The sequence below is a fragment of the Durio zibethinus genome, chromosome 11 (genome assembly GCF_047325235.1).
Source record: "Durio zibethinus cultivar Kanyao isolate XHJ-2024 chromosome 11, ASM4732523v1, whole genome shotgun sequence".
Taxonomy (NCBI): domain Eukaryota; kingdom Viridiplantae; phylum Streptophyta; class Magnoliopsida; order Malvales; family Malvaceae; genus Durio; species Durio zibethinus.
In genome coordinates, this window is record NC_143172.1 from 20,448,486 (window position 1) to 20,463,525 (window position 15,040).

General features: G+C 35.1%; 3 protein-coding genes across 10 annotated transcripts; 1 reads left to right on the top strand and 2 right to left on the bottom strand.

The window, feature by feature from the left end:
* Positions 1-348: 348 nt before the first annotated feature.
* On the bottom strand, positions 349-1,751 carry LOC149516182 (uncharacterized). The gene is made up of 4 exons (XM_089768254.1): positions 1,544-1,751; positions 1,095-1,176; positions 798-862; positions 349-674 (listed from the first exon to the last, which is right to left on the bottom strand). Exons 1-4 carry the CDS (start codon positions 1,610-1,612, stop codon positions 537-539), a joined length of 354 nt encoding a protein of 117 aa, XP_089624380.1. The 5' UTR covers positions 1,613-1,751; the 3' UTR covers positions 349-536.
* Positions 1,752-2,634: 883 nt separating this feature from the next.
* On the bottom strand, positions 2,635-5,439 carry LOC111289597 (large ribosomal subunit protein P1-like). The gene is made up of 3 exons (XM_022880761.2): positions 5,395-5,439; positions 5,201-5,296; positions 2,635-5,104 (listed from the first exon to the last, which is right to left on the bottom strand). The coding sequence occupies exons 2-3, from the start codon at positions 5,267-5,269 to the stop codon at positions 4,835-4,837; spliced, it is 339 nt and encodes a 112-aa protein (XP_022736496.1). The 5' UTR covers positions 5,270-5,296; positions 5,395-5,439; the 3' UTR covers positions 2,635-4,834.
* Positions 5,440-5,654: 215 nt separating this feature from the next.
* LOC111289595 (Transducin/WD40 repeat-like superfamily protein) lies at positions 5,655-13,533 on the top strand. Of its 8 annotated transcripts, none has more exons than XM_022880757.2 (16): positions 5,738-6,068; positions 6,393-6,477; positions 6,648-6,750; positions 6,847-6,931; positions 7,242-7,328; positions 7,460-7,554; positions 7,906-8,017; positions 8,211-8,668; positions 9,231-9,312; positions 9,435-9,608; positions 9,687-9,740; positions 10,234-10,326; positions 10,404-10,469; positions 11,158-11,204; positions 11,973-12,686; positions 13,099-13,533. In XM_022880757.2, exons 1-16 carry the CDS (start codon positions 5,952-5,954, stop codon positions 13,475-13,477), a joined length of 2,751 nt encoding a protein of 916 aa, XP_022736492.1. In that variant the 5' UTR covers positions 5,738-5,951; the 3' UTR covers positions 13,478-13,533. The 8 variants fall into 8 exon arrangements, with proteins under 8 accessions (XP_089624375.1, XP_089624378.1, XP_089624379.1 ...); XM_089768251.1 differs by having other exon boundaries at positions 11,973-12,793; positions 13,099-13,238; XM_089768250.1 differs by having other exon boundaries at positions 11,973-12,751; positions 13,099-13,237.
* Positions 13,534-15,040: the final 1,507 nt, after the last annotated feature.

The following is a 15,040-nucleotide window of genomic DNA, read 5'->3' on the forward strand; positions in this document are numbered from 1 at the left end:
ATAATTCATGTCAATATGTTCAAAATTATTAAATCTATATAGTGTTTTTTACTAAAATTTTAAATTGTATTACTTTTATAATTTTTTATATGAAATATATATGGTTTTCGTGTGACAAATACTTAAAACAAAATTTTTCTCAGAATTGTGTGCGTCGTCCATTTTACAAGTAAAATTCCTTCCATATTTCCATGTTTCCTTTGGAGGCTAGTTTGCTTCTGTGTATTACTTGTATCTTATCTGGAAAGATAGATACAAATATCTATGAAACTAAACTGCGAAAGCTTCCAATCTGGTGCTATTTAATGCAACATGTTTTTGCTTTGCTTGGTAAATTTAGGCAAGTAATGGCTGAATGAACCAATATAAACGTTGCAATCTTTGTGGGAAATATTATCTCTAATCTGTATCCAGAAAGATGCTAAAAAAGTAAACATGAAAAGGAGCAAATATCTTGACAACAGCCATCAATCTCCTTTGTCCTCGCCACGAACCTCCAGCAGCGGGATGCAGCTAACTAAGCAGATTAGCTAACGTTAACAACCCACCAAGGTTTCGAAACAGTGCAACCCATCAAACTGTGGTGCCAACTTCGGTAGTGGTGTGGACTTCACCTTTTGATTTGGTTTTGCCAGCAAACCTCCGATGGATGACCGAATCTCACCACCAAATTCCTGAACAAGTAAATCCAATGTTGAAGCAGAAGTGAACCAAAAATTAAGAAAGAAATTAACGTTACAATCTTTACTGTGTTGGAAAAGGCAAAGGGGTGATATATTATAAGAAGGGATGATTACCTTGGCTCCTGAACGACGATCAAAAGAATAAATCCCGACCGCAGCAGCAACTACAGCTGGGATTGCTGCATAGATTGTACCCAAAGCCATTAGCGTTTTGAGAAGCAACTTAAGTTTTTAGATGATGCAGAGAAAAGATTTGGGTTTGTGATTATGATAAATAAGCTTCTTTGGAGAAAGATAAAAGCAAAGGCAAAAGGAATGTCGGTGCCTTGGTGAGGAAGAGAAGTAAAGAATGAGAGAATTGGGAATGAAAAGAAGGACGAAGGCAAAAAATAGAAAGGGTTAGAATATTACCGTTGGGCGCCAGCTTTAGTGTATTTATATAGGATTGTTGGCATCGATCCAACCAGTGCTTTTTTCTCTTATCCAAGTAGGACTGTAGGAGAAAAGGCTGATTTTCAGTTGGATATCAAATTGTAGCTAAGATAAACAAACTTTTTTTAGTAAAAAAAAATTAAGTTGAGAATATAAAAAAGAATTTTAAATATTGAAATTTAAATTTTAAATTATATAAATTTTTTAAAAGTAATTATAAAAATTAACTGAATTAATTTTTGGTTCAATAAATAACTTCCTTAATTTATAGAAGCTAATGGCTTAATCAGATTGAGGAATTAGTAGTGTGAAGAAAGGGAAGAAAAATGTTTGGGGCACTTTGAAGGAGGTGAGGAGGATAATCCTATCAAGGGTAGAGTTGAGCTTAGTGGAATGAAAGTAAGGCACGTTAGGTGCAGCGTGCCAACCACGTATGCCTTTCGCTTCATCATCTCCTTATCCCTCTCGCACGATGCGTTGGAAGCAACTCGCGTCATAATTATGCTCGTAAGAAATCTATAAGAAAAAAAACCTCGTAATGATTGTATTCGTTTCTAAATCTCTCTTGATTTCGCACAAATGCCAAGCATGCTTTGGTGAAAATCCATTATTGTTGTAGTAATATACTAAATACAAAGTTATCCCTACTCCATTTATATAAAAGCAAATTGTATACTAAAAATATTCATGAAATATGATGAAATTCGATAATTTTTTAAAAAATTTTATTCAATCAACTCATTTTGTCAGATTTAAGAGATCCAATTTTTAAAAAAATTGAAACATTAATATTTTAACATTTTAAAATAAAAATTTGTTAATAATTTTAATATATCAAGTTAGACCATAGACAAATCAATTAGTAAGGTCATAAGTGTTCACCATTAATGAAAATGCCAGGAGTTGAGTAGTCATTAGTAACATTCAATTCCTTTCAAAAGCGAAATAGAGCAATGAAAAACGTGATACAATAAGAATGTAGTGAGTGAAAGATATAGTCATTTTCAGTTTGAACATTACTCAATGGACCTTTCAAGGTACCTTACTAGAGAAGAAAAAAAAAATCCAATTCTAAAAAAAAAAAACGTGAAAATTGTGTATGATTAATTTTGACGGTCGGCAATTCTAAACAAAATTTCCATTCGATTCTTAACCAAATCTAAACTTAAGTAATGTTAAAAATTAAATATTTCAAATTCAAATTTCATTGTCTCTTGATTTATTTTAATTCATTTCTATTTGATTTATTTATTTTTGATATAATTTTTTGATTTATTATATACACTAATTGAATGTGATTGCAATTTTTTTTACTAATAATTTCATTAAAAACTAATTGGATCATCGGGAACTCAATTAGGTAATTAATCCAAATTACAGCATGTGGAGAAAGCTGGATTACTTTGAAATTCGAATGAAACCTCAAAATTTTTTTAACATAATGAATAAAGATTAGTTTGTTTCTAACCATGAATATGATATTTTCGCTGAAAATTCAAGAATCATGGCGTAAAAAGAATTTATCATAACGTATTTAGTTTAGTACTCCAACTCGTAAGAAATATACAAATTAAGAAGAAAATTTACTGCCAAAAGAATTCTTATTAAAAGAAAATCGGGTGATCATATTGTAAAATGTAATGTAATTGTCTTAGTAAGGGATAATTGTCTCGAAACAGTGGACTCCGTCGAGCTCCGGCGCAAGCCTGGGCCTTAAACATTGCTGTTGTGGTTTCTTGGCCGCGGACGGCGGCGATGAATTCTTATTTGTCTCTATCTTGTTCCCATCTTCACAAGAAACTTTCTTTGGGTTTGATTCTTCAGAGGAAGTGGGAGATGCGGCAAGCTTCAGCTTCTGGGCGTGAGAATCAGCCCAAATGGCTTCGAACGAACTGAACATAGACATCATCATAGTAACCAACGGAACTAGTATATATGGAAAAATTCCCAGGTAGCTGTTTGGACTTAATTTGCAAGCTTTGAAGGATTCTAAATTTTGATGTGGAGGACTTCACGAATTACGATGCTAGAAGAGGAAGAACTAAGATGGGTATTTAAATGGAATAAAGGAAGGAGCAGAACCAGCAGCAAGATTGGATAAAGAAAACCGAGTACCAGAATGATCTGGAAGGGACGGTGAGCAGGTAATGCCTTCCAAGTTATCTGGGCGGTGGATGTTGTAGTCCGCGTTGCGACGTGGACGCCTAGGATTAAATTTGGGAGGTTTTGCGGATTAGGAGAGGAAGCGTATTAAGATTCTCTTATATGACGCGTAAGCCCAACAAAGGGTGAGTTGGAAGATGGCGTGATCGTAGTGAAGGTGACCTTCTGGAATGAGTTGGAAGTGACCCGCACCATTCAGAACTAGAACATGCGGTTACGCGTCCCTTCATTATTGTGGACTTGTGCTGATTTGCCAGTATTTCTCCAATTTATGTAAAAAAAAAATCTAATCGTACTTTACCAGAAAAAGGAAAATACAATGGAATCGTCCAACTTCTAGCTTACTGTTAATGTAGTTGACAAAGCCCAAAAATTGAAAATTAAGAAAGCATCATGATAAAAATCCAACTACAATGTCCTCAACTCCGTCGTCCGACAGTTAAAAGAGCTCTTAGCATACATAAAAATGTTGATTTCGAGCTAACAAAACTTCTTCCTCTTTTTCATGGACTCTGCCCATCTTATGTACCCAAAAAAATTCCTACTATCCTAGCAATAAACAACAAAAATCAACCCACATTTACGGAAATCAGAGGAACACGCTATGAATTGCTCTATAATACAAAGCCACAACGACACAAATAAATGACCCAAGCTGGAACAGAGTTCACCACTATCTTCCTATCTTCCCCATCTCTGATGGTGGTGTTGCCATCAAGTATTTCTAAACAAGGAATCAATCCCACTAGATACACTCCTCTATTTACACCCTCCCTGATGCCCTCTCATCATCCAACTCCATTCCATACTCAAACAACAATGCAGACAATCAGGTAAAACAAACTTTGTCCTCGGGATGAAGAAAAAGCCAGCACATAACAATTGGGATAAAATAAAGGATGACAAATATAAATAGGAAGAGAAAAACCCAACATGAAAGTGTATAGAATTATCAAGACATGCACAAGAATGGAAACTATAAGAGCCCAAATGCCAGAGAAAGTATCAACATTAAGCTACTATAACATTAGCATTGTCCATTGGCTTTGGTAAACTGGACTACAACAGTTTACCACAAGCCTGAGTTTTGCAATTCAGTCATCATATCACCATCAAATGCAGTTGCAAATCTGATAGGGGTTCTATGAGATCTTCTTATGTTTAGATTTTCTACTATATATTTCACCATCCATTCACCACCAATCATATCTGTTCTTGCAACATTCTAATATAAAAGGTTTTCCTTAACCACTTTCACAAAGAACCTAATGACTTCAGAATTACAAACAAAGTTGGAAATTCACATAATCAACAAGGTTAGTGAAAATTCTTTAAAACATACAAAGATTTCTAAACCTAAGAAAATCACAAAAACAAACAACAAAATTGAGAGAACTAACAATTAAACCAAGCAAAATCCACCGTGTAACTTCTCCAATTTCTGAAAAGGTCAGGTCAATTAGTAAACACAATTCAACTACCGTTTCAGATAGGTCCTGGTTTTACCGCAAAAGAAAAGTAAACAAGAAGAGAAAATCCAAACAGGAAGATTGTGCCTAATCAAACAAGCTGAATCCCATGTCATCATCACTCTCTTCCCTTTCTTCTACCTTTTTCTCCTCAACAGCGGGGGCAGCAGCGGCAGCACCTCCAGCAGCTGCACCAGCGGAAGCAGCAACGGCAACAGGAGCAGCGCCACCACCGGAACCAACGTTAGTGATGAGATCATCGATGTTCTTCTTCTCAAGGAGCTTAGCGAAAAGGCTAGGCCAGTAAGATTCAACGCCCACGTTCGCTGCCTTGACTAGTGTGGCTATCTTCTCGGCCTACATAATATTTTCAAATATAAATACAAAAGGAGCGGCTAATAAGAAGGATTTAGAATAGATAGGAACAGATTGCCAAGAAGAGTGTTAACATACGGTGATTGAGATTCCATCGTCGTAGAGGATCAATGAGGCGTAAGTGCAGGCGAGTTCACTGGCGGCCATTGTACCCAAGATATTTCAAAAGTAAATCTGCAAGATCAATGTCTATATCTTAAGCAATCGATTTAACGAAATAGAAACTGAACAATGAGAGCGGATACATGGAGATGGGATAAGAGGGAAAGTACCTTGGCTCTACGGTTTGCTTTCCGTTGCTTCGTAGCAGGCGTTGAGACTTGGGAGTTTGGTGGATTCAGAAAAACTGAAAAGCTTCATATATAGGGTGAATAATCCTAATCCCAAGAGGTCTAGGGTTTTGGTTGAGAAAGTCGGCCAATGGCCATTGCTGGGCTTTTATTACGTTTCGGGCCAGCTTTTCTCTAGCCTTAAAATTTTGATGTAAGATAAAATTAAAAATAATTTATTTTTACATTAAAACAGTTGATTATCATAAGATACAACATCGAGAGGACTCGAACTAGGGTTTTCAATTTTCACTTACGGTCTGCAACTCTCTCTAAAAAGAGCAAAAAAAAAAAAAAAGTACAAAAATTAGCCATCCGGCAGATTTGATCCCGGGATCTCTATCTCCTCTCATCCACAACAGTAATTTCAAGGTCACATCTAATTTCCCTCCAAATCTGCAATCTCCGTTTTCCACAGCCTATCAAACAACTTCCCTTCCTTTCCTTGTGTCAAGTGTTCAACTTTTTTTTTCTTCTCTTTTCCTTCAAAGAGTGCGACAATGGTTTCCCGTTTCCAGGCGGCAACGCTGGTTGCTTCACCTTCGTTCCCGAACTCCATCGCATGGTCCGACGAGAACCTAATTGCCGTTGCATCCGGTCACCTTGTCACCATTCTGGTAAAAAAAATTTTATTTGTTTTTCTATATTTGCTCGATATATGAGTTTTTACGTCGATTTTTATTCCAAAACCTAACGTTTTCAAGAGTTTTTAGTGGATATCTTTTGTCCTTTAGAAAGTTGGAATTTTAACCTGTGAATTGCCATCCTTTTTTATTTGTTTGGTTGACAAGAAATTCTAACCAAAGAAGGAAAAAGAACAAAAAAAAAACTTCATTGTATCTTTGATGTTTGCTGCAGAAACACTGCTTTTTTTTGCTAAGAATTAAGACTGACTGTAGACATTTTTTTTTCCTTTTCGAAAACTTTTCTTCCTTTATCAGAATCCTGTATTGCCCTTTGGACCTAGAGGCCTGATCACTGTTCCCAAGAGTGAACCTTACCCCATTGGGGTGGTAAAAAGAGAAGGTACGTTCCTAGTTGCAAGTTTCTAGAATTCTGACCACAGTGTGGTTCAATTTCTCCTCTGTTTTATTAGTTTTATATATCTCAAAAGTTGAGGTATTTAAATCATTGGTTTCTACAAATTTGGGTTGGATTTGACCCTTTACCTATAATTTAACTCGGTGTCTTTTCAGATCTAGCATCTGGTTGTTTGTTGCCCATTACATTAAGTCGGGATCCTCGTCCCTATGTTCGTTCAATTTCGTGGTCTAATCTTGGAATGGCTCCTAACTCTGGGTAAGTACTTGAAAGATATCATTAAATTATTCCCTTGTTTTCTGCACTGCATATCTGTATTTTGTTAATTTTTCCAATATATATAACTGTATGTAGGTGCTTGCTGGCTGTGTGCACCACAGAAGGACGTGTAAAGGTTTATCGCCCTCCCTTTTGTGATTTCTGTGCTGAGTGGATAGAGGTATGTATTCAGGGGTCAGGATAAAATTTTTTGGTCTGGGTGTAGCAAGTTGTAGATGTTGTTGTTACCCAAGAAATTTTTGAAGCCACTGAAGTGAAATAGATCCTTAAATGCTTGAGTAGTTTGTTTGAAATATAGTGATCATCAAAACAAAATCAGAAAGGATGATAAAATGTAGTTTTGTGCCAACCAGATTCTATATAAGTTGATAATGATATAAAGATGAACATGTTAAACCATAATTTGTATTTTTCTTGTTGCTTATATGCAATTATTGTTAATGACTTGCTGTTCTTCAAATTTTCTATAGGTTTTGGATATAACAGATAGGCTTTATAATTATCTTTCAAGTATTAGTTTTGAGGAAGCAGACATTCCTCCGTCAGAAATTTCTAATGTAAGTCCTTTCCTGTATTACCGAACCAAACTTGCATTAGCTTGCTACCTCTTTCCATTTACTCATACAAATCCTCTTTAGTATGTTTGTTGTTTAGTCAATCTTGACATGCTTTTGGTGTCTTCTACTAGGAGCCAGTGCCAACCCATGGTTGTGTTGATAATCCACCAGACTCTGTTTCAGGAAAGGAGCACAAGCGAAGAAGGGTGAACACGTCTGGCGTTAGGTAAGCATTTATTCCTCTTGCATATAAGCCTACAAATGAAGAAAAAATGATCCCCTGAGGCCCAAGTATGCTAGAAAAACTAAAGCAATTGCATTAATAGCACACTTTAGCTAAAAGGTTTTTACCAAAAAGAAGAAAAGGATCAAAAGGAGAAGAAGACTTGCTTGTTTGTGCTCAGACTGCAAAGAATATCAAGTAAAACCCTGAAACTGAATTTATTTCATATTCATGAGTTTTTGTGGTCATCCTAAGCTTAGCCTTTCCCAGTCTCTTGTTATTAAGGCATCTTTGTATTAATTATTAAAAAATTTAAAATGCTTAGAGTTGTTCTTTTTAATGATTGCGGTGCAGCAACTTTGACTCAGAACCTTCTAGTGACCAAATATCATGTTTTAAAAATGGCAAGGCTGTCAATGCTGGCCCCAGCCCTTCCACCGAAGTGGAGGGACAGGATCTTCACAAGGTCTGGTTTTTGTGCAAAAAAGCTTTCTTCTGCTCTCTATCTCTCTGTTTTCCAATTAGCATTCGTTTTAGTAAGTTAATCCCAATAGAGTGCTAGTAAGTTGCTCACTTTGAATTTGAAAACTAGTGTGCTTTTGGTTTAGTTTCAAATGCTTGTGAGGCCTTATCTATGCACTTTGTAAGTTAATTTTCAGGTGCTGAATACTAAATCTGGCAGGGGAAAAAGTTCACATCAGACAGTTCCCGCTATCAAATCTAAAGGAAAATCTGCCAAGAAAATACCTGAAGTTTGTAACTTACCTTTGATAACTGCAGATCAATATGCTTCACGTAATGCGATGCTATCATCACTTGTTCTTGCCTGGTCTCCACTGCTCAAGTTGTCACCTGAAATATGTCTGGCTCCTGAAAATAATTCCTCCAACTGCTTCTCTCTGCTAGCTGTTGGTGCAAAGTCTGGTAAAATTTCATTCTGGAGAATTCATGCACCGCAATACTACTCTATTGAGCAGATTAGGGCTCCTACTGCTGTGGAACTCACTGGGATCCTTCAGGCACACAATTCCTGGGTCACCACTATAAGTTGGGCCCTGCTTGGTTCTGATTCTTCAAATCCTCAAGTTTTATTAGCTACTGGGAGTACTGACGGGAGGTGAGTTATGTATGCTGTTACATTGTTTCAGCTTTTGAATAAATTAAAACTTCTACATTAATAGGTATCAGGGATGTTCATGGGTCTACATCTTTTCTACCATGCAAGTCAAATGCTACTCATGGTGTTAGGCAAATTTTTTCCACTTTTATGTGATCTTTTGTCTTATGAGTTACACAATACTTTCAATGAAGAAATGAATCAGATTTACAGAAGGTCTTTTCTTATGAACAAAAGTTGAAATTATATATAGTTAATCAATCAAGTTATCTTATCCTGCTGAAAATTCAACTCTCCTAGAGCATGCTCTTTAGAGATGAGATACAAATAGAATTATTGAATTTTTGACGTGATGCTTTCCAACTTTTAAGTAAGATAAAGTTGTTCTTATAATACCAATTGTAACCCATAAATCTGGTATGAAAAAGTAGCTACTGACAATAAAAGTTTCTGACTTCTCTTATGGATTGAACTTTGTAAATCTTATCCATTTTATCTTAAAAAGAGTCTAAAAGGTTGTTTTTTCTACTCTTATGCACTTCCTTTTTCTTCTTTTCTACAGTGTGAGGATCTGGATAGGGCATGGGGAGGAATTGTTAAAGTCATCAGAAGTTAATAATGCTCCATTTTATCTATTGAAAGAGGTAATAATGCTCCTCTTTTTCCTCTGTTGAAGGTGGTAGCCCTTACTGCTTTATTTGTTGTATCATCTTATATGTTTATCTTAGTTGGTAAAATCTATTCTGACTTGTAAATTTCTTAATAGATTATAAATATTTATGCTGTCCCAGTCTCGATGCTTTCACTTATGCCCTCTCTGTCACTTCATCAAATACTCTTGGCGGTTGGCAAAGGATCTGGAGCTTTTGAAGTGTGGATTGGAGACAAATCTGCAAAAAAATTTCATAGAGCTGGCTCATATGGTGCCCATGACCAAGTTGTAAGTTTCTGCCTTTTTGTTCATTCTATTTTTTTGCTGCATCTGACCATTGATTTATCTGTGACAAAATGTCTTCAGGTGACTGGTTTAGCCTGGGCTTTTGATGGATGTTTTTTGTACAGCTGCAGCCAGGTATAAACTTTTTCAAAGTTCTGCTGCTTCATGTTTACTATTATTCAGTTAATATCTTGTAATTTTTTTACAAAGTTCTGCTGCAACAAGGAGGTTTTGTAAGCCAAGAATGTGTTCATGTCTTGCCAGTATCTCTGTTGCCTTTTTTTATGGCAGTACATAACACACTTTTCTTGTATTCAAGTTTCACTGCCATGGAAAGTTATGCATGTTTCATTAATTATTTAATTAATTTCTTTAGGCATTTTACCAAATACTAGTCCTTAGTCATTAGATCCAAGTCTTTAGCTGGAAAAAGGTGGAAATTGCAGGTTGAAATTTTGGTACTGTAAGTTATAATTTGTCATATGCACAAATGTTATACTCTTGAGTTGCATGTTTCTTAAGTATATAAGATAAAATCTAATGCCATAAGTTGCTTTGAACTGGACAAGTTAATTACACATTTGTCTTGTTTCATTTACTTATTTATGTACTTTATGAATGATGTTAGGATAATTTTGTTCGTAGCTGGAGTTTAATTGGGAGTTCCCTTACTGAAGTGCCCATTCCCTCAAGTTTTCCTGGGCTAAGGAGCTTCAGTGATGTATGATGTCACCCTCTCTGGTCTCCCTTACATTTTTTTTCTTTTCATTTAATGAAATGTGGTGAAAATCTTTGCAGCTCCCAGATGTGTTTATCTCATGCCTTGGTCTGGTGGTATCACCTAGTAATCTTGCAGTTGCAATGGTATGATGTCATTCCTAAATCTCTCTCATTCTTGTTGCTATTCTACTTCTTTCAAATTTGTTCATGTTCATGTCCGGAAATTATTTTGGTGAAACATATGCATGTCTTCTTAAATTAAAGGTTTATAACATTCTTTATCTGTGGCATTCTTCTTATTATATTATATATCCTTTTTCTTATTTGGCTTTCTGTTGAAGAACATTGTGTAACTCGTGTGTTACCCCTAATAAGAAGGATGCTTTTGTACCACTTGTTATGACCTTCATGTATTATATGAGTATACTCTCTTCTGGTATGAACCATCACCATTATCATTATTACTTGCTTATAACTACGATGAAAGGGAAATAAGAATAATTCTCCAATCCTGCCTTTCTTACATGCCAGTAACTGAATCATTTATTTATACTGAACAAAGTATTAAAAGGAAACATCCCATGCTGACTTTACTGAGTGTCATGGTGGTTAATCATGCTGCAGATGTTTGAGGGGTTAAATCAATGTCAGATATGAACTTTATATTTTCTATTAATGTCTTTTTGTGAGAATGTTATGATGTAACTTCTTTTTTTACATAACGTGTCTTTAAGTAATTGATCATATACAACGATGATGCTGTTTAAGTTTTCATTTATAAAATGTGTACATCTTATAGATCAAAAGACTTGTTTCTGTTTGATTTTTGTAGGTTCGATGTTTTGATGTTAATCAGTTGGACCACATGTATGAAGCAAGGTATGAAACCATTTCTCAAATCTTTTATTTAAGTTAATGTCAAATATTGTTGTTGTGAGAATTAGGGAATAGTTAAATATTAATACCACACAGGCTAGTGAGAGATTTGACTCTTAAGGAGCAAATATAATACTCAGGTTAAGAATCAAGTTCATCATTACATAAACAACTTCGAAGAGTGAAGACCGAAGAATTTGCCATTGCTTAACAAAATTGACTGCTTAACCTAAATCATTGTCCTGGCTAAGATGTTCCTGGTTGTGTCTCTCCTGGACATAGATTCTGTGGCAGTTTGGAAATTTGTCATCTTACTATCTTATTGATCTTTCATGTTGTTTGTTGATCCTTGATAATTTGTAGGTCATTGATTCTCCCAGTGTTTTAAACAAATAATTCAAATTCAAGTTTTACTAAATTTAGGCCTTCTCACTGCAGAGAGAGTATAACTAAATTTGCATGACAAAACATCATTTCAAGGGTCTAAGAGGGAAAAAGGGAAACTTTCACGAATTATGTGAAAAAGAATATGAGAACACCATATTGGTTATGTAAGGCATGCGCATTGAGAGTAAGAAAGAACAAATCTGTTTCAGCAGTCTTGTAACTAATGTATTAAGTAAATAGTGATGAAGCACAAAGGGCACCTCATATTAAAAAGAAATATAGACCGATAAGAATGGGACAAATAAGGAAAATGACTACTTATTTTTGTTTCATTTACCTTACATTTCTATCTTCTATAAGTTGATTTTCTTTTCATTTGTCAAGGCTTCAGAAGGCTGCTGTTGAATTTTTCTGGATTGGAGGGCAACAAAAGGACATTTTGTCAAATACTTCCCTCGGGTTTGATATTGAAGCCTTTCCTGGTTTTTCAGAGAAAGAACTTGTTTATTGGAATTCCAATATTATCTGCTCTCTAAAGCAATATGAACAGTGGGATAAGGCACTGGTTGTTTGGGATATTATAGCTGCATTATTGGCCTTCAAGGGGTCAGCACCCCATTATGTTGAACATGTCCTGGTTAAGTGGCTGTCAATGTCATTTTTGGATTTGCATATGGAACATTCTATGGAAAAGGTTCTGCTACATGTCTGTAAAAGTTTTTCTAAAGCTGCTTCTCGCCAGTTGCACCTCCTTAATATCATTGGCAGACGGGTAATACTGTCAGAGCTGAAGGCAGATGAAATAAACAGCAACTTGCTGAACTTAGGAGTAGATGAGGCCAGTTTTGCTCAAGATAGGCAATTTAATTTATGGATGGAGTTACTTTCAAGCAGTGAAAGAGAACTTCGTGAAAGGCTTGTGGGTTTTAGTTTTTCTGCTTACAGAAGTCTTACATCCAATTCAACCTCCTGTTCTTCCAAGCCTGGACATTGGTATCCTCTTGGTATAGCACAAATGGAGCAGTGGATTGCACATAATAATTGTCATGTAAGCAAGCAACTAAAAGTCATGGCAGCAGAGATTAAAACCTGCAAGAGGTGCTACTCGTCTACTTTGTCCTATGTGAAAGCAGATAATCACATCTTACTTTCATAATTGATATGTAAGTAATTTTAATAGTTCTGTCTTGATAGGGAACATCTTGGTAAGGAGAATTTCTTGATTGTGTATAGGGATGCATAAGATACTCTTTCCTAAAATATTCAAAAAGAAGAATGCAATTTTGTTCTATTGCATTAATGCCATCATTTTTGTTTTACATAGCATTTGAGGGCTCTGGTCTTTCCATTCAAACTAATCAATGTTCTGTTAATTGATTAAAATTTTATGCCTGGTGCTGATGGATTTCTTGAGAGGTTAGGCTTGTCATGAATTATCAGCACGGCTGCAAAAGTTAAATGCTATTTTCTGTTATGCCTAATTCTTATTCTTTTTCTTCTCAAACAACAGGAACTACTGCATTGAACTGGAAGCAGAAGAGCAATGTAGCTATTGTTCAGCACCGGTTCCTTTTGATTCCCCAGAATTTGCCGTTTGCAAGGGTTTGAAGAGCAATGGTGGATTTGAGCAGAAGCATAAATTAGCAAGGTGTGCTGTTTCTATGCAGGTTTGCCCTACAACTCCCTTATGGCTTTGCAAGTGTTGTCAAAGATGGACTGCCAACCTTGCACCGGAGACTCTTTTTATGATGCCTAAATATTCTCTAGATTTTAGTTTGTCACCCGAGTCTTCTCTTGTAAAAGTAGCCTCCAAACCACTATGTCCCTTTTGCGGGATATTGCTACAGAGATTCCAACCAGAATTTCTTCTCTCTGCACTGCCAGTGTAATCTTCACCCCTAACACTATGTATATTGTTTGTTAAAAAAGTTTTTAATTATTACTAGTATTGACTTTCATTTATTTTTCTTAAATAGATGAAAGGAAGGATGTCATAAGTGATAGAAAATAATGAGTTTTTGCTTGGGACTTCTCTAACTTATAATTAAGCGAAGGCTATTAAATTTTTATCAGCATCTAATCATTTGTGTAGTTATGTCGTATTTGTTTTATATGAAACATGAATAAAATATAAAAATTATCATATTATAATTATTGTTAATAAGTTAAATATAAAATGTGTTTTTTTATTTTGTTAAACTAATGCATGATAATTTTTTTTGTTGTATTATTATGCCGTATTTAAAATTATTAGACAAAAAAATTTATCAGAAATCGAAGATCAAGTTTGCTTGTCACCAGTTTAGCCTGGATTGATTAATACCAGATACAAAACAGAAACAATCCCCTCTGAGCGAAGCTTTTGCGTTGGAATCATTAATCAACTACCCACCATAATTTATGTCTATGGAATGTAGTGTGGACCCAATTTAAAAAACGAAAACATAATATATCAAACTCACCATCGTGAAGTTTGTCTAAAACATAGCTTTTAACTCCCCACCTTGAACAATTTTTTATTCGTCTTCGCTTTAACCCAAAAGAAACTGTTTTTCTATAAGGAAAATTTTGGGTTTTTTGTTTTGAGACTCAAAAATCGTGAGGAAAATAAGAAATGATTGGGTTTGGAGGAAGGTGGACATTTATCGAGTATCTTGAAAGTTGAAGCCTCTTCAAAAGATTCTGGGTGCCATGCAAGACGGGTCAGTTGAATTTCGTTCAACAGTTATCAATAATCCATGTTCAATTTCAACATTCAAACAGAAAAGTTTATTGTGGCTTTTGAATGGAAACGATTGTGCATTGACTTCTAATATATTTTGCAGAATTTGCCCTGAGAAAGAAAATTTTCAGAATTTTGTAAACGCTTTTTCACGTTTTAATTAACGCTCAACCACTGGAAGATGAGTGTACCCCATTGTGAATTTGTTTATTGCAGAACATGCTTCTTTCATACTGTTTTTGTTTGGACAATAAAACGATTATGACATTTAGAAACCATGGTCCACGCAAAGCCTAAATAAGCACGTTTTTCTTGAGAGTTGAAACCTCTGAAAAGTTTGCTGAGATGCTGATTTTTCACTAAAAACAGCCACAAAATCCAAAATGGAGGCTAAATTTTGTCCCAGTGCTAGGGAGTCATAATAAGTACATCCATGAAATATGTGGAAATTGTGCTATGGACCGAGCAAAAGGTCATGTTTGGTTGGATGGCATTGAGATTTCATTCCAACTATTTTTCTTATATATATATATATATATATTGTTTGGTTTATCTTTTAGCAAAAAATAGCATTCAAGAAATGTCAATTTCTTAAAAATAAGGAATAGCAATTCTTTATTTTTTTTTTAAGAATTGTAACTCTTATCCCATCAAGAGTTGAGAATATTAATTTTTGGATAATTTTATTCTTATATATTTAATTAATTCTAATTTTATCCTTATATATTTA

Bases quoted from the DNA above. Each gene is read 5' to 3' on its own strand.
- LOC149516182 (XM_089768254.1), bottom strand. From the start codon at position 1,612: ATGACGCGAGTTGCTTCCAACGCATCGTGCGAGAGGGATAAGGAGATG. The intron at 1,177-1,543 runs GTTGGCACGCTG...TTTCTCCTACAG, and splicing joins TGAAGCGAAAGGCATACGTG to TCCTACTTGGATAAGAGAAA. The intron at 863-1,094 runs GTAATATTCTAA...CAATCTATGCAG, and splicing joins ACTAAAGCTGGCGCCCAACG to CAATCCCAGCTGTAGTTGCT.
- LOC111289597 (XM_022880761.2), bottom strand. From the start codon at position 5,269: ATGGCCGCCAGTGAACTCGCCTGCACTTACGCCTCATTGATCCTCTAC. The intron at 5,105-5,200 runs GTATGTTAACAC...AATATTATGTAG, and splicing joins ACGATGGAATCTCAATCACC to GCCGAGAAGATAGCCACACT.
- LOC111289595 (XM_022880757.2), top strand. From the start codon at position 5,952: ATGGTTTCCCGTTTCCAGGCGGCAACGCTGGTTGCTTCACCTTCGTTC. The intron at 8,669-9,230 runs GTGAGTTATGTA...TCTTTTCTACAG, and splicing joins ACTGGGAGTACTGACGGGAG to TGTGAGGATCTGGATAGGGC. The intron at 9,609-9,686 runs GTAAGTTTCTGC...AAATGTCTTCAG, and splicing joins ATGGTGCCCATGACCAAGTT to GTGACTGGTTTAGCCTGGGC.